The sequence below is a fragment of the Rhinatrema bivittatum genome, chromosome 4 (genome assembly GCF_901001135.1).
Source record: "Rhinatrema bivittatum chromosome 4, aRhiBiv1.1, whole genome shotgun sequence".
In the NCBI taxonomy this organism is placed as follows: domain Eukaryota; kingdom Metazoa; phylum Chordata; class Amphibia; order Gymnophiona; family Rhinatrematidae; genus Rhinatrema; species Rhinatrema bivittatum.
Window position 1 is genome coordinate 353211812 of NC_042618.1, and position 20938 is coordinate 353232749.

The following is a 20938-nucleotide window of genomic DNA, read 5'->3' on the forward strand; positions in this document are numbered from 1 at the left end:
ATAGAGGTCTATAAAATCTTGACTGGCAAATACAGAAAGGTTATTTACACTTTCAATTAGTACTCGCACTAGGGGACTCTCCATGAAACTAGTTGATAGCAGATTTAAAATAAATTTGAGAAAGTTTTTTTTTTTTTTTAAGTCAATGTACAACTAAACTGTGGAATTAGGTGCGGGAGGATGTTGTCAACACTAGTAGAACAGCTGGGTTTAAAAAGGCTTGAACAACTGCCTGGAGGACAGGTCCATTAGCACTGATCACAGCCAGGCAGTCGCAGGGATTGGCTCCTACCTCTGGGAATAGGCAATAGGAAAGGAATCTTCCGGATAGGTCCAAGAGTAATCCAGACTGACCACTGTCAGAGACAGGTTGCTGGGCTAGATGGCAGATGAACTGATTAATTAATAGTTACTGTTCCTTTTTTCATATAGCTATTGTTCCATGTAAAGGCTATGCCTAAAAGTTCCAAGTTATTTGTAAACCGATACGATGTGCAAACGGATGTCGGTATATAAAAAAATTCTAAATAAATAAATAAATGAACTGTTGGTCTGACCGACGGTGGCAATTTGCACTCCTAATATTTTCATGCCCATAAAGGCTAGATTAAAGATCAAGCAAAATCCTGTGCAGCTTTGTTGACACGCGTTTGCTCTGACACAATTTCTTCTCCAAATCTTTTTCCCCTTTCAGAAGCTGTAGGAAATTAAAACCCATTCAGAGTAAAAGATACTTAAATTTCCTGCTCCTCATTGGCCCAATCCTTAATTCTGCCCCTTAGCAGCCAGTCACAAAGCTGTTCTCTGGCAGCACGTGTCTGTTCCTGATCCCTTAAGGTATTTTTATTATCTTACATTTAGTACTATTGCCCCACCTTCTCCTCCCTCAGCTCCCACAAGCTTCACCCTTTGCAAAAAATAAAATAAAAGTGTCTCCAGAGACCTCACAATCAGTGTTTTGCAATGTGTTACACAAGCACGGGAAGAGCTGATGCTGAAGTGGGTGAAGCTGTAATGGCAACAAACGATTATAGGATAGAGGTGCCAACTAGAGTGTTCAAAAAACAAAAGATACAAAGATTTAGTGAAGAAAAAGTCCATGTTGCCATGAATAAATGCCAGGTTGCCAACGAAACACCTGAAAATTGTTGGCTAATTTTTATTTTTTTTTGCCATGTTGACTTTTTCGCTCCTTTGTTTGTTTTTTCTCTCCTAGGAGCTCCAGAGGTGCCAACCAATGTCTGTCTTATAGTGGCAAGTAGCAAGTCACTCACAGTCACCTTCCAGGAGCCTCTGAGTGTGAACTCTGCTGTTGTGACCAAATATAAAGGCAAGATTGTAGACAAGGTTTCGATGGTGCTGTCTGGAGCTTTGCAAGTACTGTAGTGGAAGATTCCTAACATATTTTATTGGTTTTATTTTCCTACCAGAAACTTCCCTTCCCCCTTTACAAGGCTTTTATAACAACCCGCCTAGCTTATGCATTGCCTACGTGCATTGGATACGTCAATTTTCAGGGTGAACTTATGTGAATACGTTCACTTTGAAAATTATCCCTCAGAATGCACACAAACTGACCCCATACAGACTTTCACCTAATCTTTAGAGGGGTATAACTTACAGGGGCAGACTGGCCTTAGAGAGATGTGCATTCATTTGAAACAACATAGACAAAATCAGTGATATTGTCTAGGTCATTTCATTTCGTTTATGTTTTTTCTATTGTTTTTTATGTGCACTATTGGCAAATAGTGCGCACAGGTATCTAAAACAAACGGCACAACCCAGGGATCCCTGGAGATCCTCTGTTTCATCCCTTCACCCCTCCACCCCTGGAGGTGACCATTTCCCAAGGAAAAGTAATTTTTAAAAATAAAACCCCTGTCCCAGGACCCACCCCCATGTCCAGCCTATCCCCATTGTTAAAAAAAAAAACAAAAAAAAACCAACCCTATCTGAATCTGGCTTCTCCATTTTTAAAAATGGCACCAGCCACCCTTTGCCCCATTATGTGACAGGAGCTACTGGAGCCGTTGGATATCTCCTGTCACACCGTTGCTCCTGTCATGTGACAGGTGCTACCCATGCCATGATGGGTCACATGATAGGAAGGGTGGCACTGGCTGGGGCCATTTTTAAAAAAGGCAGCCGCAGGGTCCGGGAGCAGAGGAGTCAATCCGGCGCCCCAGTAGACCACCAAGTCCAATTTGGTGAGTCTGGAGGGCTCAGGAGGATGGGCCTTGGGGATCTGACTCCCAGGGGAATATTTTTCAACAAAGGGGAAGGGATGGGAAGTGGAGGCAGAGTCTGTGATGGGGTTTCCTTTTCCTTGGGAAACAGCCACCTCCAAGGATGGCAGGGGGGCTGGGACAGGGAGTCTGTGGGGTGTGCACTGTTTGCAAATGGCAATGTTTGCAAATGGCACATACTATTTCCCGATACCAAAATGAAAAAATAACTAAGCTAAAAAAAAACAAGAAAGCTCTCCAATGAAATGACATGATAAACTAAACAAAAATGAATGCTGTGCACACCCCTAATTGACCTAGAGAACATTCAGGCATGCCCTGGTGGGCTGGTCAGGCTGGACATGTGATATCCTCCTCCAAGATCCTGCTGCTCACGCTTCCTCCTTGCTCTCGTGTGTCCCTGCACTCTGGTGGTGGAGCAGTATGGCTGTCTGCACTGAACTTGCCAAATGTAACTTTGCTTTGCCTTCTGTTGCTTTAATTGGGAGGAATCCAAAGCAGGCAGCCGGTCGGCACCAGTTACAGCAGGTAAGCCACACTGGCGCCTCTTTTCACTTGCCTGCCACTATACCCAGATGAAAACATCCTCTGTTATATGTCCCTGGTCCCACGGTAGCGTGGCTCCAGTGCAGCCCTCCGTTCTAACCTTCTTCAACCGCTGCCTCCGCTCTTTGTGATTAAGACAGAAGACTGGCTTTTTGAGACCTCTGTTACTGTCTTAATCAACAAAAAGAAGAGGCAATGGCCAGAGAATGTGGGAACACAGTACCGCATTAGAGTCACGGGACCAGGCGCAGGCTGTGTGGCAGAATGACTTATCGAAGAACAGTACATCTGGAGTACACCTTGCCCTTAACTGCAAAAGTGCCTCAGCCTGGCAATAAAAAAGACCCACTGATGCAAGTCAGGCTGCAAGTACAGTTATGGGACAGGTGCAGGCCTCACGATAGATTGGCCTATCAACTGAAGCACAGCACTTCTGGCGTCACCTCAAATGTGTGCCTGGTGACATTCCTAAAGTGTTAGCAACTCCCAGCCAGGTGACCTTCCATGCTCCAATAATATTCGGCCCTTGCAGGGCTATATGTCTTTAAGAGGAAAAAGCCCAGAAGAAGCTGGGGAATTGGCCCTGAAGATAGTGAAACTTGCTATTTAAGGATCGTAGAGAAGAAATTAGAATGAATTATAGTGTGGCTGACAGCTGCCATTCGCAGTCCTCAGCTAACATTAGGAAAAGGGTGAGACCTGCATGTCCCTATGGCTCTGTGACAAATGGGACTGCCCAGCCACAGCCCCACAGTCCTCACATTTCTCCTCCATACTGGATGCATTTAACTCTGTATTTTCTGCAACTGGTCAGGTTGATGTGAATGTGAAAAGAGAGGCAGGGAAAAGAGGCTTAAATTTCTCCATTGGAGCACAACGATAAGATATTACTGAGAAAACGGGAGCTTATTCTCTCTTTGTAACAGTCCAAGTGACCCCTAAATGTGCTGTGGTGCTCTGCCTCTCCGCAGGCTCAATGCCTCCTAGTGCTCTCCTCTGTCACTGCCTCCCCCCCCCCCCCCATGCTCAAGCATGTAAAAGAGACAGTGAGCATATGTTATGAGTGAGTGTGAGTGTATGCAAGACAGTGAGTGTGTGTATAAGAATAAGAATGTGAGCAAATCATTAAGCATGTGTGTGGGAGTGAGGGACTGAGTGAATCAATGAACATGTGTGCTAGAAACAGTATGAGTCAGTGATGGTATGTATGTGGGTGTATGTGTATGAGAATGTGAGTCAGTATGTGTGAGAGTGTGTGTGGGTCAGTGAGCATTTGCATGTTAGAGAGTATGAGTCAATGAACATGTATGTATTAGACAGTGTGTATATGAGAGAGAAGAGAGAATTCAATCTCAGGGTGATTAGAATCATCAGTTACCTGGTATGAACAGGGTATGTTTTATTATCCTTAAGTTTAATTATTGGGTGTTATGTGATGTGTCTACTGTTTTGAAATATTTTACTTTTTTAAATGTATATGCATGTTTAATTATTGGATATTCTATTTGCCAGCTGTTTTGAAAGTTTTATTATTTTTATTAGTAAAATTTTATTATTATGATTGGTGTTTTATATTTCTTGATTTTATTGTTTGATGTTTTATGAGGAATGGCTGTTTTTTGTTGCACTCCATACAGAATCTGGCTTCTTGTGGTCTCCACCAGTACAGTTCTTGTCTGTATGTTTCTATATGGACTTACGTTCTCTTTATTCTATATTTGGTGATCAAGATGAGATATTTTGCTAATGTGTAGTTTCTGTCTAGAAATCTATAGCAGTTTAGATTGTTCCTGTTTCCTAATAGAAGGCATATTGGTGTTTTAGGGCCTGGTATAATATTTGCAGTGTTGCCTTTTCATAGGTCAGGTTGTTACTGTTTGAGTGCTGGCAGTTAGCGCTGTTTTGGTATGGGAGGTTTACTATATGTCTGGACCTTCATTTTCAGTTTTTATTTTCTTGGGAATCTATCAGTGTTTATTGTAAGAAAAAAGTGGGAGAAAATTAGTTGGGAAAAAACATTTGTCATTTTTTTTCACTGTTCTCCCATTTTTGTTCTTTACAAAAAACACTGATAAATTCCTGGGAAAAATAAAATATAAACTAAAAATGAAGGTTCCTAATTATATAGTAATTGTAATTCCATTTAATTGTGGCTTTCTGAGGACCAAGCCCACATCCAATAGGAATTACAAAAGGCCTAATATCATATGTGTTCGAGTTGTCTTTGCAGGGTTTTCTGGTTGGCACCACAGCAGTGCATAATTTACATATAAGTGATATTTTTATCTCAAAAAACTGTATGCTGTCCTTTTTCATGTAAAATCTGCTTTTATAAATGCATAAATTTTAATTCTATGTGGGGAGGGCTGGAGGGTACAAGGCTTGCATAGGGCTCCTAATACCTTAGCACTACCCATGGCTGCATTAGCTGTACATAGGGAAAACAGGATTCCACCTGGACTTGTTCTGCTTTGGTTCAGTAGTTCTTCTCAGTCTTGGCTGCAGTAGCTATGCATGCAATCTCACCCAGGGCTTAATTTTCTTTTTTTTTTTTTTGTAAGCCTTGAAGGAAACTGACAGTATGGATCACTTCTGGTCAACTCTCACCTGGAGTAAGTAGGTAGAGTAGAATTTGGGGAACCATAAATGGAGTAGACTCTGTGTAGCACACAGTGAATGGGAATGTGCTGTAGTGGGGGGAGGGAGCGTGGAGAAGTGGAGGCAAGCTATGGTCATAGAAGGCAGGGGATGAGCCAGGAGAAAATGCCTATGTAGTGTTAATGAGGCTTCTGTCTGAAGTGGCTGGGCTGACCTCTGAGAGGGGCAGCTGGCTGTGGAACCAGTGAGTCTCCTGGAGAGTAGGGGTGCTGAAAAGAGTTAGGAATGGGAACGGGAAGGAACTAAGGAGGGGGTGGCAGCAAGCAAGAACTTTACATAATGATGTGACAGTGCTGGGGCAGTGGGTACTCACTGAGCGAGCATGTGAGCAGTAGCACTAAAGCAAAATGTGTGTGTATTTGTGTTTGTGTGTATGACTGTAGGTATATGCCAATAAAGTTTCCTCAATCTGAAATCTGTCTCTCTGGGACTGAATGTATGTGTGTCTTTGTTAGAACAAGAGTATGTGTCTGAGAATTTAAATGTCTGGCACAGAGTGTGTCTGAGAGTGTATGTATTTATACCTGAGCTCTGGTTGTCTCATTACTTGCAGTTGGTTCAAGAGCTGCTTAGTTGGCAAGAACCTTTTATACCAGGCTAGGAAATCAGGATATATATATATAATGTGAGTGTGTGTATGTGTATATATATATATATATATATATATATATATATTACAGATGGAACCAAACTTGTAGGGGAGCCCAATTGATTGTATGTTATGTTGTGAATTTTTATATGTTTTAATAGTATTTTGTAAATCATGTGACTCACAGAGGCAATTAATGTGGAAATAAATAAATGGATGGAAGGGGGACTGCTCACTCCTGGCTATAGTGTGCACTACTTTTTAGTTATTAGTAAAAATGTGAAATTTATGTTGGTGATTTATTGGCTCAATTCTGCCAGGCTCCAGGTCACATGATATACCTCTCAAGGTCAGCTTTGTTGGTAAATCCTATCACCAACCCCAATCAAATGTGTGCATACCAGAATGCATGAAATCAGGTTATGAGCAAACATGTATGTGCACAAACTCTGGACAATTTTGTAACAACAGAATATACAATTAAGGGTGACCTGGAAGTTATTTCTAATGTTACATGAAATATATAATATCGCCTTTTTGTAATATTGCTTCAATAAACTTTTGAATGAAAAACAGGTGTGTTCGTATCATACAATAAAGGAGTCAGAGTCCACTCACATGTTCTGGTGCAAGTGTAATTATCACACATTCTTAAAAAAAAAAAAATTCTTTTAAAATTTAAATTAAAAAAATGTGAAAAAATATATAACTCAAAGAGCAATCTTCTATAGAACATTCTTTTGATTAATATGGAAAAAGAATTAACTTCTTAAAACAATGTTACCCTAACTATGCAAAAACTCAACACCCCAACAAGGGGCCCTTGTTTTGCCAAGGGTAGCTTTTTCAGGGGATAGCTTTTGCTGTTTTCTCAAACAACTTGACTTATCAGTGTAAAATTCCAATCATTTTTCAAAATGGTGAATTGTGGATTTCTTATAGACAACACCTACAATTCAAATTACATCATTTTAGTTTCTCATCTTAAATTAAAAAATCAATAAACTTCCAGGACCCCCTTAATTGTATATTCTACCAACTATTATTGGGTGGACTTGTTGACCTTAATTTGTGCATTACCAATTTTATAACAAGCCATTCATGCACATAAACTGTGTTTTATGTGTGTACAAGCTTTGAAAATTACTCCCTATGGGGCAGATTTTAAAAACCCTGCGTGCGTAAATCCAGCTGGATTTATGCGCAAAGGGGGGGGTTACGCGCGTTGAGCCTATTTTGATAGGCCCGGCGACGCACACAAGCCCCGGGATGTGCTTATGTCCCGGGGCTTGAAAAAAGGGATGGGGACGATCCGGGACAGGGGCGGTCTGGGGTGGGGCAGGGCGTGGCCAGACGCCTCAGTAGGGCCTCTAGGCCGGGGAATCGCGCACCGGCACTTGGCCAGCGTGTGCAACCTATGCCTGCCCAGAGGTAGGCGCAACTTTAAAAACAAGGTTCGGTTTGGTTTAGGTAGGGCTGGGGGGCGGGTTAGGTAGGGGAAGGGAGGGGAAGGTGGGGGGCGGAAGGAAAGTTCCCTCCAAGGGCGCTCCAATTTCAGAGCAGCCTCAGAGGGAACAGGGAAAGCCATCAGGGCTCCCCTAGGGTTCGGCGTGCGCAAGGTGCACAAGTGTGTACCCCCTTGCGCGTGCCGACCATGGATTTTATAACATGCGCGCGCATGTTATAAAATTGGGCATAGATTTGTACGTGCCGGATTGCTCGCACAAATCTATGCCCGCGCATACCTCTTAAAATCCGGCTTATGTCTTTTAAATGATAACATGTGGTCTATATTCAAAAGCATTTAGCTGGTTAACTCAAAGGTTATAAGAAAAAGGGGAACACTAATCACACTGAAAAAAGTATTACCGCTTCTTCCTGCATTATTAGACAACGAAATATTATTTCAATTTAGAACTGGAAACAATATATTTTTTAAAATTTTTTATCTGTATATATACAAAAGGACTGAAGCCGCATCAGCAAGCCAGACGAAGTACCTCATCAACCACAAGGTCTCCCGGTCTATTCAATCATTTGCGGTTTCAAGATTTTTTAGTCCTTAAAGTCATTCAAAAGAATTTTAGTAACATCTTCATTATTTTAAATTTTAAATGGATTCCGCTTCGCAATGTTGGTTCATTTCACAAAATTGGCCGGGAGACCTTGTGGTTGATGAGGTACTTCATCTGGCTTGCTGATGTGGCTTCAGTCCTTTCATATATATATATAGACAAAAAATTTAAAAAATACATTGTTTCCAGTTCTAAACTGAAGTAATATTTTGTTGTCTAATAAAGCAGGAAGAAGCGGTAATACTTTTTTCAGTGTGTTCCCCTTTTTCTTATATTAGTATACGAGCTTCGGGAACATACAGGCTCTTTTTTATTATTTATAACTCAGAGGTTAGCCAGCTAAATGAATATTAGGGCACATATCCAGATAAATTCTAGCTGGCTAGTAAATTAGGGGCATTTCAGGGGCGTAACTGGTAGGAACTGAGTTAGCCGGCTAAGTTAACCAGCTAACTCCAATATTCAGAGTTAGCCGGATGACTTAGCTGGTTTAGTCTGGCTATATTCAATATTCAATAATGCAACTGCTGACTTTGCTATCCAGACTGTGTCTGAATATGGACCTCTAGACTCATGAATCCTTCAAAGGGAGTTACATTGCCAGCTGTTCTGAATCTCTTAAAAGTTATCATTAATTCCCAATGATAACTAATGAGAACTGTGAATTGCAGATAGCAATAGAATACATTACTGAGAAGGCCTGATGGGGGTTACAAAAATGCTATTCTCAATTGAATAATGGATGGCCAGGGCAAGATGGAAGACCGTCAGTTTGATGGTGATAGAGCCAAGCAGTCAGCGTCTCCTGCATTGTCACATCAGTATATAGAAAGCTTTGACTTCAGAGCATTTGTTTCACGTACTGGATCCTCAAGACCATCAACCAGGACTGGGTTTCAGGGATAGCAATGAGAAGCAAACTAGCTCAGTTCGTAAACAAGGCATATATAAATGTATCTCATGAACATCCATTGCGATATGAGAGTCCTGAGGACCAAATTTGTAAACTGCTACTCCATGGGCAATATCAATCACATCTCTAAGTCGTGCAGGTTGGAAAATTCCTCCATGTGTTACTTTACGTGAACAGAATCCCGCTGACCTCCCATCAGAGTAGCCTGCCAGGAGGACGGAAATTCTGTTCCATTCTATAATCAACCTTACAATTAAATGCTAATATTTATTTGGTATTTTCATTATTTGTTCAGTTATTCGGGGTGTTTGGACATAAATTGGTCTTGCCATCTGGAGTTTATCATTAATCAGTAAAGAAATAATTCTGCACTCCCAATGAGTTATACAAACTTCTGTTTCTTCATTAAACAATGTGCTATGATCCATATGCCAAAATTATTAGTTCATAAGACATATGGTTTATCCATAGTCAGAAATATCAGAGAAGTGATGACTGTTTCCATTAATTCTTTTTCAGACCCTCAATAGCTCATTCCATATTGTGATAAAGTCAAGATAGGAAATATCTTTTGCATAAGGCACATGGCACATTACTTAATGCAGTCATAGGTATCTGCATAATATATTATGAGCACAGCACAAAATGTTCTCTCCTATTTTCCATCAAAGCTTAAGCTATAGATCTAAGACCACCTCCCCTCTCACCTCATCCCAACAACACCACACTGGATAAATCTGAATGTGATAGATCTCAGAAGCTAAGCAAAATTGGGCCTGACTAATGCCTGAATAGGATACCACCAGGCAAGACCAGGTACTGAAGACTGCAGAAGACAACAGCAAACCACTACAGTCCCTGAAATGGATTTCAATCTCAACATGGTGGGGCCATGATCATCAAAGTCCTTGAGAAGAAGACAACATGTTTACCACCACCACCATTGGAGAAGAACATACTGCTGATCGTCATAGCACCCCAGCTACCCCAAGTTCACATCAAAATAGAAATCTCAGCCAGTAACATCACTAGGGTCATAGGTGCCAGCTCTGTAAGTGCAGTGTGTGCTTGAGCACCCACAATATTGAGCTAACTACTTCACTATATCCTGGAAGGGGTAATTTGTATTGAGTTTAGCACCGCCAATAGTTTTGAAATGTTGGCTCCTATGACTAAGGTCAGATATGTTAAGCAATTTCCATACAGACACATAGAAGGTAATTTTCAATAGCCAATGTAGGGCTGTGTATCATTAGGCTTTGGCAGAATTTGCAAAGTGGACATATGCTGTAGTTACACGATGTTAGGTTCCATATTAGGAGTTACCACCCAGGAAAGAGATATTACATTGAAACCATTGGCTCAGTATGTTGTGGCGGTCAAAAAAGCAAATAGGAATTATTAGGAAGTGAATGGTAAAGAAAATAGAGGCTGTCATAATGCCTCTATATCGCTCCATGGTGAGACTGCACCTTGAATACTATGTACAATCAAGATTGCCGCATCTCAAAAAACATAGTTGCACTTGAGAAAGTACAGAGAAGGGCAGCCAAAATGTTAAAGGGCATAGAACGGCTCTCCTATGAGGAAAGGCTAAAGAGGTTAGGGCTGTTCAACTTGGAGAAAAGATGGCTGAGGGGGGAAATGATAGAGGTCTACAAAATCACAAAAGGACTTGAATGGGTAAATGTGAATTGGTTATTTACTCTTTCAGTTAATACAAGGACTAGGGGCTATTCCATGAAGTTAGCAAGTAGCACATTTAAAACAAATCTGAGAAAATTATTTTTCTCTCAATGCACAATTAAGCTCTGGAATTTGTTGCCAGAGAATGTGGTTAAGGCAGTAGTGTAGATGGGTTTAAAAAAGTTTTGGATAAGCTCCTGGAGGAGAAGTCCATAAACTGCTATTAATCAATAGGAAATAGCCACTTCTTATTGCCGGCATTAGTAGTATGGGATCGATTTAATGTTTGGGTACTTGCCAGGTACCTGTGACTTGGATTAGCCACTGTTGGAAACAGGATACTGGGCTTGATGGACCCTTGGTCTGACCCAGTATGGCATATCTAATGTTCTCATGTTCTTATGCGCATAATTCCGCTTTGAAAACTTCCAGGTTGTGTTGGTACATGCATGAATACATGTTAAGACATTCATAATTTTCTGCTTATACATAGAAACATGGAAACATGACAGCCAAAAATGACCATATGGCCTATCTAGTTTGCCTATCCATACCAACTGCTTAGCTCCACCATTCCTACTTTTTCAGAGATCCCCTGTGCTTGTCACATGCTTTTTTGAATTCAGATACTGTCCTTGTCTCCACTACCAGCACTAGGAGTCTATTCCATGCATCCACTACTCTCTCTGTAAAGAGATATTTCCTTAAATTAACTTATAAGTATGTAAATGTCTCAGCTGTATCTTTCCTATCTCACTTTTCATACATACTTGATTAGATCTTTAGGTCTGTCCCCAAATGCTTTAAAATGAAGACCACTGATCTTTTTAGTAGCCACCCTCTAGATTGACCTGAATTTGAATTTAGATTTGAATTTATTAAAATTTATATGCCACACTTTCAAAAAGCAATTTCATGAAGTTAGCATGTAGCACATTTAAAACTAATCGGAGAAAGTTCTTTTTCACTCAACGCACAATTAAACTCTGGAATTTGTTGCCAGAGGATGTGGTTAGTGCAGTTAGTATAGCTGGGTTTAGAAAAGGATAAGATAAGTTATTGGAAAAGTCCATTACCTGCTATTAATTAAGTTGACTTAGAAAATAGCTACTGCTATTACTAGCAACAATAACATGGGATAGACTTAGTTTTTGGGTACTTGCCAGGTTCTTATGGCCTGAATTGGCCACTGTTGGAAACAGGATGCTGGGCTTGATGGACTCTTGGTCTGACCCAGTATGGCATGTTCTTATGTTCTTAAGGAGGTTTACAAAGTAACAAACATAATAAAATCAAGCACAAGATACAAGTTCAAGGAAACATATACAAAGAAAACTGCCACTAATAGACAAATCTGAGAAAAGCCTTGACTGTTGAAAATTAAAGCGCACTCAGTCTAGGCTGTAAGCCTGTTTCAGTAGATGGGCCTTTAAAGGCTTTATAAACTGGTTAGTGCTGCACATCGTCCTGAGATTGTCAAGTAAGGAGTTCCACAGAATTGGAGCAGCTAAAAAAAAGGCTCTGTCTCTTGCTAAATCCAGTCTTGCCATTTTTCTCTGACGGGATCTCGAGCAGGCATTTTCTCTCATTTTTAAAGGTCTGGTCTCCAGCATAAATGTTTTCTCCGCCCTCTGAAGTGGCTGCCATGAGTACACGGAAAACATAGGTGAAAAATCGTGTTTTGCATATAATTTTTCCCACACAACAGGCAATTTATGTGCATAAAATGAAGTTTATGTTACGCGCCCCGTCCGCGCACGGGTCTGCTCACCTTCATGGTTCCATGGCAGGTCCCGGGTCGGCCTCCCTAGCGTCAGCTGCTAGCACTTCCAGGCCCCGGCGACCCGCGGCGGCGGCAGTCACCGGGCCTTCTACTGTGCACCAGGCCTCTCGCCGGAGCTCGGCGTCTTCAGCGCCGTCGGCCATGCCCCTATGCGTGCGCACACGGACCGCCCGGCCTCTTGTAGGGCCAAGGGCGGGTCTTAGCTCTGCAGCGTGCCCTGATTGATTCTCTGTGTTATAAGAAAGTCCCTGCCTGCACTTCTTTGCCTTGGCAATCGGGTCGGCTTATGCTAGATTGTCTCTGCGCTTGTACTTGCTCCTGCCTTGTTCCAAGTCTCGTTCCAGGATCCTTTTGTTCCAGTTCTGTTCCGGCCTTGTTCCTGCTTCCTAGTTCCAGCATTCTCCTGTTCCTCTTCGTCTGTTCGTTCCCCAGGTAGTACCTCTGGACGGTCTCTCTGGTACTGACTTCGGTTTGCTACTTGACCTGTCTACTTGCCTGCTGCTTGCTTTCAGACTCCAGTCCGCTCCTCGACCTGCCTGCCTGCTTCCTGACTTCAGCCTGCTATTCGACTCATCTGTCTGCTGCCTGCCTCCTGACCTCAGCCTGCCTGTGACCTCATTTGATCTCTGCTTTGTTGACCATTCCTCTGGACTCTGATCTCTGCCTACTTGACCTCGTCTCTAGATTCTGGCTCTGTTCCTAACCTTGTTATCACCTACGCTCTTCGGGTCCTCCTTGTTCCACCTGACCTCCAGTCTCGAACCTGACCGCACTCCCCTTCTGTCTGTGGACACGCCGGACTTCCACTCTCCCAGGAGACCCTGCGAGGCCCACAAGTCCAAGCGGCCCGGGTCCCTACGGGCTCCTCCCAGGGGGGAGGAGCCTCTGTCTCCTTCCATGCTTCACCCCTGAGGGCAGTTGCCTCCTGGTCCCTACCAGGAGGCGCATCTCCACTGCCACAGGTCAAGGGTCCACCCCCGAGTGCAACAGTTTATGCACGTAAAACCTTTTTGCAAATATCTTCATAAAGGGTCAGATATACTAATTATTTCCCATAGGCACAAAATAGTAAAAAAAAAAAAAAATCTTTAGTACATTTAACCTTAAAGGCTTTTATGGCATAGGTTAGGAGGAGAAAGAGTTTGTTGCATTTATGGGGAAGGATGGGACGCAAAAGTCATAGCTGAATTGGAAAGGGGGGCCTGCCTCTAAAGTCAAAGGAGCAGCCACATCAACTTTCTTCTGCCCCCCCCCCCCCCCAATGGTCTGCACCTCCGCCCCCCCTACCCTCCCCCCCCCCCCTCGCATGCAAACAATAGTTTATGCTACCTGTGTGCAGTGCATGGTGAAGCAACCAATCAGACCATCGCTTTTGCTTTCAGCTTTCTCTCTGCCAAACATGTCCACAGAACCCAGGTGGGACGGTTTATAATGTATTTCTATTCTCTATTTTCTTCTTAAAGGCTCCTTGTTTTCCATCAATAAGCTGAATCTGTAATACTTGGTGATACCTTTAATGGGATCAACTAAAAATTAAATTAGTCCATGAGCATCCAGGATCATATAGGTCTCTCCTTCTGACCTGGCCTTAAATACTCAGGTGCAATGATATCGTTCTACAGTGGTTCAATATAAGGCAGCACAGCCTGCTAAGATTCCAGTTTTCTCCAAGACCAACATGGCTAATATAGCTCTGCACACCAGTTATAAAAAAAAAGTACTCTACTGCTTTTATGACCAAAGTGCCTAGAGTTGGTGGCAGCTTGAGGGTAGAACCTGTGGCAAAGTCTAGAGAATTCTGTGGACAGTGGTTCCTGTACAAGTCTGCTGTGCAAAATATACCTGTGTGTGTACTGACATTTAGATAATGAAACATGACTTCATATGGAAAGAAAATGTTTCTTTTAGATATTGAAATCCATGTTATTACAGCTGCTTAACTACTTAGAAGTAATATAATATAACCTCATTGGGGCGCCTTTAAATCTCATTGCTCTTTTGGTGATGGTGATGGAAGTTAGCTTAACATACTGTTCAGATGACAGTCCCCACAAAGCAGACTGCCTTGACCTGCTTGTATTCATTTGGTGTTAAAAGTTCTGTACTCATGATGAATTTCCATATTAAACAATGCTTAATTTTAAATCCAGGTCTCCCCGATGCTTCCTTTCAGCGTGCGAATACATCATGTTCTCTGCACTAAAAAGGAGAGATTCCATTTCAGTGAAAAGATTCTGTAAGGAAATTCTAAAGTGATTTTTTTTGCCTCTGTAGATTTGGGTAAAGAAAATAAGGTCCAAACAGATTATGGGCCTGATGTGCTAAAGGGTTTTTTCCCCATTATGGGAAAATGCAGGGTTGGTAACTTTCAAACTGACGTGTGCGTGCACATGAGCATGCTGATTTAGCGTGCGCGCGTTTATGTGCGCGGCTGCGGGCCTCTTAAAATCCACGCGTCCCGGTCACGCGCGAATCTCCCGGATTTACCACGCTTAGGGCTTTTAAATTTCGCCCTTGTCAGTACCCAGATCTTTATGACCAATGTCCTCAGCACACTCCATATGCTTGAATGAGTATAGAAGACTTTTATAGTACTTTAACAATACACGGCATGGGCATCCTCTAGGTGCATTTATTAGGGTTTCTTCTCATCACTCAGTACTCCATATACTACATCAAATTCTGATATAGCAGATAATGCGCAGTGTAATGTTCCTTGTTTCCAAGTGTAGTGGCCCATCATGGAGGTTTAAGTTGTCCCTCTTGCTAATATTTGTGGCGTCTGATAGAAAAACAAAGATTGAATCTCCACAGGATGTGCAGTGTAACGATTAGGATATTTCCCTACGATTGTATAAATCTTTTATTCAGGAGAGGAGTCCCTGGACATGGAAGGTATGAAAAATAATGGGCATGCTCAGCTAAACTAGGGTGTAACTTTAAAGATCCAGCCTGCACCCTTGGTGGTCTTTATGCATGTTAATTTTCAGTTTCCCTAATCTTTTAATATCGTTTTCTTTCATTATCAGCACAAGCAGCCCCATTTTAATTCATATGCCATTTTATCTCAATCATTTCTCATGGCAGGCTTTATTTTTTTAATGTTGTTAATTCTAAATGATCATCTAACTGATATATACTTGGCAATTTCTCTAGCGCATGATTACTGCACAAACTTTCAGCTGCAACTGAGGCCCATCAGACTTTGCAAACCATAGTTCCAGTTAAACTTTTTCCAGACTGGCTGTGCATCTGATTACCAACTACCCTATCGCATCAGACAGGTTTTGCAAACTAAAATCTGCAGCAGAATCAACAGATCAGTCTGCGAACCTCTTACCGGGTTTGCATAACCCGAAGCAGAAATTTAGCTTGGGAGCCAAACTTCGCCATGCATTCCTCCTGCAGAAGAATGGGATTTGAGATTTGGCCACAGCCTAGGGCAAACAAGAAGTTTCAATTCACATCAGGCCCACTTATGGAATATGATCAAAACAGATATTATTCTAGTTCAATTGAACATGCTTAAGGAGAACACTGATAAGGAGAAGCAGGGGATAAATATGAGAGGCTGCCGGACAACATCCCATAGATAAAAGCCCCTTACAGGAAAATACACAAGTTGATGGCTTATGCTTTTGCTCTAATAACAGTCATTTATAGGCTTGGAATTATGATGCCTGCAACCAGCTGTTGTAATCTGCTTCTCTGCAGGAGATGATTTTACTTTAGAGACACTAGAGCTGTATTCCTTACTAATGCCAGCACAGAATGTAGCCTGTTTCTGTGGCAGGAACAGTGAGAACACAGTTCATTGTTTGCCCATGTGTAGTATGTGCTAAAGAATTCTAAAAGATAAAGAGAGTCTGAGTTTTGTGAGCATTAGTTGAATGCTGCTTGCTATTTCATATTTTCACAAAGTGGTGCCTATAGTTCTCCTGATCTATTTTTTTTATTAAATGGACCTGCTCCAGTTAAGAAGTTAAGTGGGCTCCAAACAAATGTTGGAACATTATCCACCTTTCACTTTATATAATTTCAAAAGAATTTTGCTGTGAAATTTATGAGTAGTTTATACGAGGTTCAGTTTTTTTAAATTTCTATTGAATGTTGTGAACCTTCGTTGATGATCATTTGATATTTTTGGTTTGGAACATTATCCACAACATCACACACTTCTCTTTTACTCCATCCCTGGGACTGATTGCAGGCCAACCCACCAGTTGGGCCCCATGGTACCCCATCTGGGTGTGTGGGCATTCAGCTGGATCTGTGGATATAATCTCTTTGTATTCAGGAAATATCTATATAGCTCTGTTCTCTGAATATGTATCGTTACAATGTTTTTATAGACTGGCTTCCCAACCTAAATAGGCTGCCCAAAGCAGTGTACAAAGTTTTACAATTACAATACATTAAACAAAGCAAATCAGTAAAATATATAAAAACAAACAAGTCAATTAAAATGCCGTTTGCAAAACTCACAAACAAAGAAATCACATCAAAAACACATTGGACACTGAAATACACCCAATCAGGTATTGCCTAGTAAAGGAACCTATCCTCTTAAATCCATCAATGTCCTGTGGAGATTCAATCTTTGTTTTTCTATCAGAATGTATCTGCAACACCTTTGGAACACCTCTGGAGCTTGTTGCATTTTGAATAATTTCAGGAAAGCTCTCAGTTCACTGTACAGCAAGAAACATCTTCCATACTTTCCCAATGAGATAAAGAAATACTTTCGGTCCTCTTGCTTCTTTGGAATATTGCAGTCTTTCTTTGCAGTGCATTGACTTGGTCAGGATTTAGCACAACTACTGCAGAAATAATGCACAGACTAGGAGTGTGCAGGAGGTTTTTTTTGTTTGTTTGTTTCAATTTTTTTTCATGGAGGGGTTTTTCATTTAGTTTTATTTACCTTTTTTTTTTTTTTTATTTAGCTTGTGCTATTTTCATCACTGCTTCTTCTCCCCGCAATAATTAAACCCACCACCATTTTTTTTTTATATGCTCCCAGGCTTACCTGACCTCGATCCTCCCCACCCATATCTTACCCCCATTCCCCTGGGGTCCAAAGGGGCCAGGAGTGATCCCCAAATGCTTCTGTCAGGCCAGTGCCATCTTTCAAAATGGTGTCAGTTGATATGTTGGGGAACATTTTCTCCCCCGAGCCTGCAGCTTGCTAAATAGAGCCGCCTAGGAGCAGCCGTAGTAGGTTCACCAGTTTCACTAGCCGGCTGTATTTAGCAGCTCAGAAAATGGGTGGCATATCTGGTTGGGAGAGTAACTTAGCCAGCAGGTGAATATTTCCTGTGCTAGCCAGCAGGGACAGTAAGTCTCAAACTGATGGGTGGGTGCTCTTTGGCACGTGCATCAGCGTACACCCAGATACATGGCCATTTTATAACATGTGCGCATGTTATAAAATAGCCTGACTGCGTGCATATGTGCACTCAGTTTTAAGTGGGCACGTGCCTATGTGCATAAATCCTGCTTCTACCGCGTAAGTCATGGAATTCTAAAAGGGGCACGTGTCCACGCCATTGCTAGTTTCACCAATAAGTTCACCAGTTCACCCAGTTAACAGGTAGGTCCTCCAAACCCCTCTGGTTTGACAGTCTGCGCTCCCCACAGTTACCCCAGACCCTTTAAACCTCTAGGAAATGGCTCTTTCTTTTTATTTTTTAACTTCCACCTCATCCCTAGCAGAAGTAAACTTTTGCAGCAGGGGATCTGGGTGCATAAGTATTTACACGCAGATCTCTTGGCCATGCCCTGAAATGCTCATGTTCCACCCTTACCACAACCACAGCCTACCCCTTTCAGAAAATGTTTGAGAGTGCATGCTGCGGGAGATAACGCACGCATCTGGGCATCTTTTAAAATTCGGTAGGTGTTCGCAAGCCTGACTTGTGTGTGTATCTCCTGATTTTGGTGCGCACCGGGCTTTTAAAATTCACTTCTAAGGTAGGTACCAGCATTATGGCTAGAGTTAGGAGAACTTTCAACCAGAGCTAGGCTTGCAATTGAAAATGTGCTTAATCTTGGCCGGCAGAAATTAGCCAACTAGCTTCAGTGCTCAGTGGGAATTCTGAAAACTAATCCTTTACCATAATGAGTGCTCCAAGAGCCTATCTTTCAAACCTATTTGCAGTACTGGATTTGCGGACATAAGTGGATATGCTGGAGATTTATCCTACTGCAGTGGGTTGCTGCACAGTTTATAAATTACAGAGTAGTTCTGCTCTGAAAGTACATGTGTTTGTTTCAGTATGCACAAATATTTGCAATGCACTGAAATCACATACTTTTTCTACCTACTTTATAAACATATACACGTATAATTTATGTGCAAAAAAAAAAAAAAAGAATATGACATGGATGCATAAAAACCATGATTTATTCATGGAGGCAGGTATGTTTTAAAGAATACGCATACTGCATACCATTTTGAAAATACTTACATGCGCGGGTACTTCATATCACCAGTTTGCCAATAATTCTGCCAGTTCACCCAGTCTGTCTCCAGACCACCTAAACCTTCTAGTAATTCACCCTGAACTCTCTCCTGTTTACCCTGACCTCTCACCCAAAAACAGAAGTGTTGTGCTCGGGGGTGGACCCTTGTCCTGGGGCAGACATGGAACGCCTCCTGAAAGGGAACAGGAGGTAACTGCCCCCAGGGGGCGGAGCACTGGAGGAGACAGAGGCTGGGAAGGGCTTCACCACTGGAAGCCCACGGTCCCCCCGGGAGGAGCCCGTAGGGACCCGAGCCACTTGGACTTAGGTGGGCCTCACAGGGTCTCCTGAGAGAATGAAAGTCCGGCGTGCCCACTGAGACAGGGGGAGCACGATCGGGTTCAAAGGTGGCTGCTGGTTGGAACACAGAGAACCACAACAGAGTTGGTGACAACAAGGCGAGGAACAGAGCCAGAATCTGGAGACGAGGTCAGGCAGGCAAAGGTCAAGATCCAGAGGTCAACCCGAGGGATGGTCAGCAAAGCAGGGGTCAGGTGCTGGAGGTCTGACAAGGTCAAAGGCAGGCTGAGGCCTTGAGGCAGGCGGAAGACAGGCAGGCAGGTCAGGAACAAGCTGAGGTCTTTGAGGCAGGCAGCAGACAGGCAGGCAGGTCAGGAACAAGCTGTGGTCTTTGAAGCAGGCAGGCAGGCAGGTCAGGAACAAGCTGTGGTCTTTGAGGCAGGCGGCAGGCAGGCAGGCAGGTCAAGAGCAAGCTGAGGTCAGTACCAGTAAAACAGCCCGAGGGTACTACCTGGGTAGACAGACAGACGAACACAGGAACAAGCAGGACACAGGAACTAGGATGCAGGAAAAAGTCAGGAACGGAACTGGAGCAGAAGGATCCTGGAACGAGACTAGGAACAAGCAGGAACAGGTACAAGCATAGAGGCAATCTTAGAACAAACTGACCCGATTGCCAAGGCAAGGAAGCAGAGACAGGAACTTCCTTATAACGTGGTATCAATCAGGGGGCGCCGCGGAGTTAGGACCTGCCCTTGGCCCTACATGAGTCCGGGTAGTCCACGCGTGCGTATGGGCATGGTTAACATGGCCAAGGACGCCGAGCCTCAGCATGAGGCTCGGCATCCTCGGAGTGGAAGGCCCGGCGATCGTCGCCGTCGGACGCCAGGGCCTGGCAGGACTGGCAACTACTGCGAGGGAGGTCGTCCCGGGACCCGCTGTGGAACCATGAAGGTGAGCAGGCCCACGGGCGGGGCACGTAACAGTACCTCCCCTTCTAGGCCTCCCCCTACGCGGCTGTGGTTTCTCAGGGTACAGTCTATGGAAGGTCCTCGGGAGATCCTTATCAAGGATGTTTTGGGAGGGTTCTCATGAATTCTCCTTGGCCCCATGGCCCTCCCAGGCTAAGAGGTATTCCCACTTGCCTCAGCGTCGCCGGACGTCAAGGACCTCTCTTACCTGGAGAGAAGTGTCAGGTTCTGCAGAGATACATGGAGCAGGAGGGTCCTTGCATGAGGGCCAGGAGAGCCATGGCTTGAGCCGCTAGAGATGGAACCATCAGAGGAACAGGAAGAGGCAGTCGGGGCTGCCGTCCGAAGACTACTGCAAACAGAGATGTGTCGATGGCTGCTGCGACAGCACAGGGGAGAAGATCCAACCAATTGTTTTGCTGATCATTTACATAGGAACGTAGGAATGTCTTCAAGGTCCGATTGGTCCTTTCAGCCTGCCCATTGGCCTGGGGATGGTAGGCTGACGTATAACTCAGGGAAATGTTGAACTTTCGACACATGGAACGCCAATACTTGGCGGCAAACTGTGGTCCCCGATTGGATACAATCTTCTTGGGGAGTCCGTGGAGACGAAAGATGTTCTTCAGGAAGAGCTTTGCCAGCTCCGGGGCTGAAGGAAGGCCTGGGCAAGGGGATAAAGTGACCTATTTTCGAGAAGCGGTCG

General features: G+C 43.2%; 1 protein-coding gene across 1 annotated transcript in view; it reads left to right on the forward strand.

The window, feature by feature from the left end:
- The window catches only part of ANKFN1 (ankyrin repeat and fibronectin type III domain containing 1), a 170035-nt gene that overhangs the window by 53773 nt on the left and 95324 nt on the right, over positions 1–20938 (forward strand). Inside the window, exon 4 of the mRNA XM_029600691.1 lies at positions 1217–1330. Within this exon, the coding sequence (XP_029456551.1) occupies positions 1217–1330 (114 nt within the window). The remainder of the gene's footprint in view (positions 1–1216; positions 1331–20938) is intronic.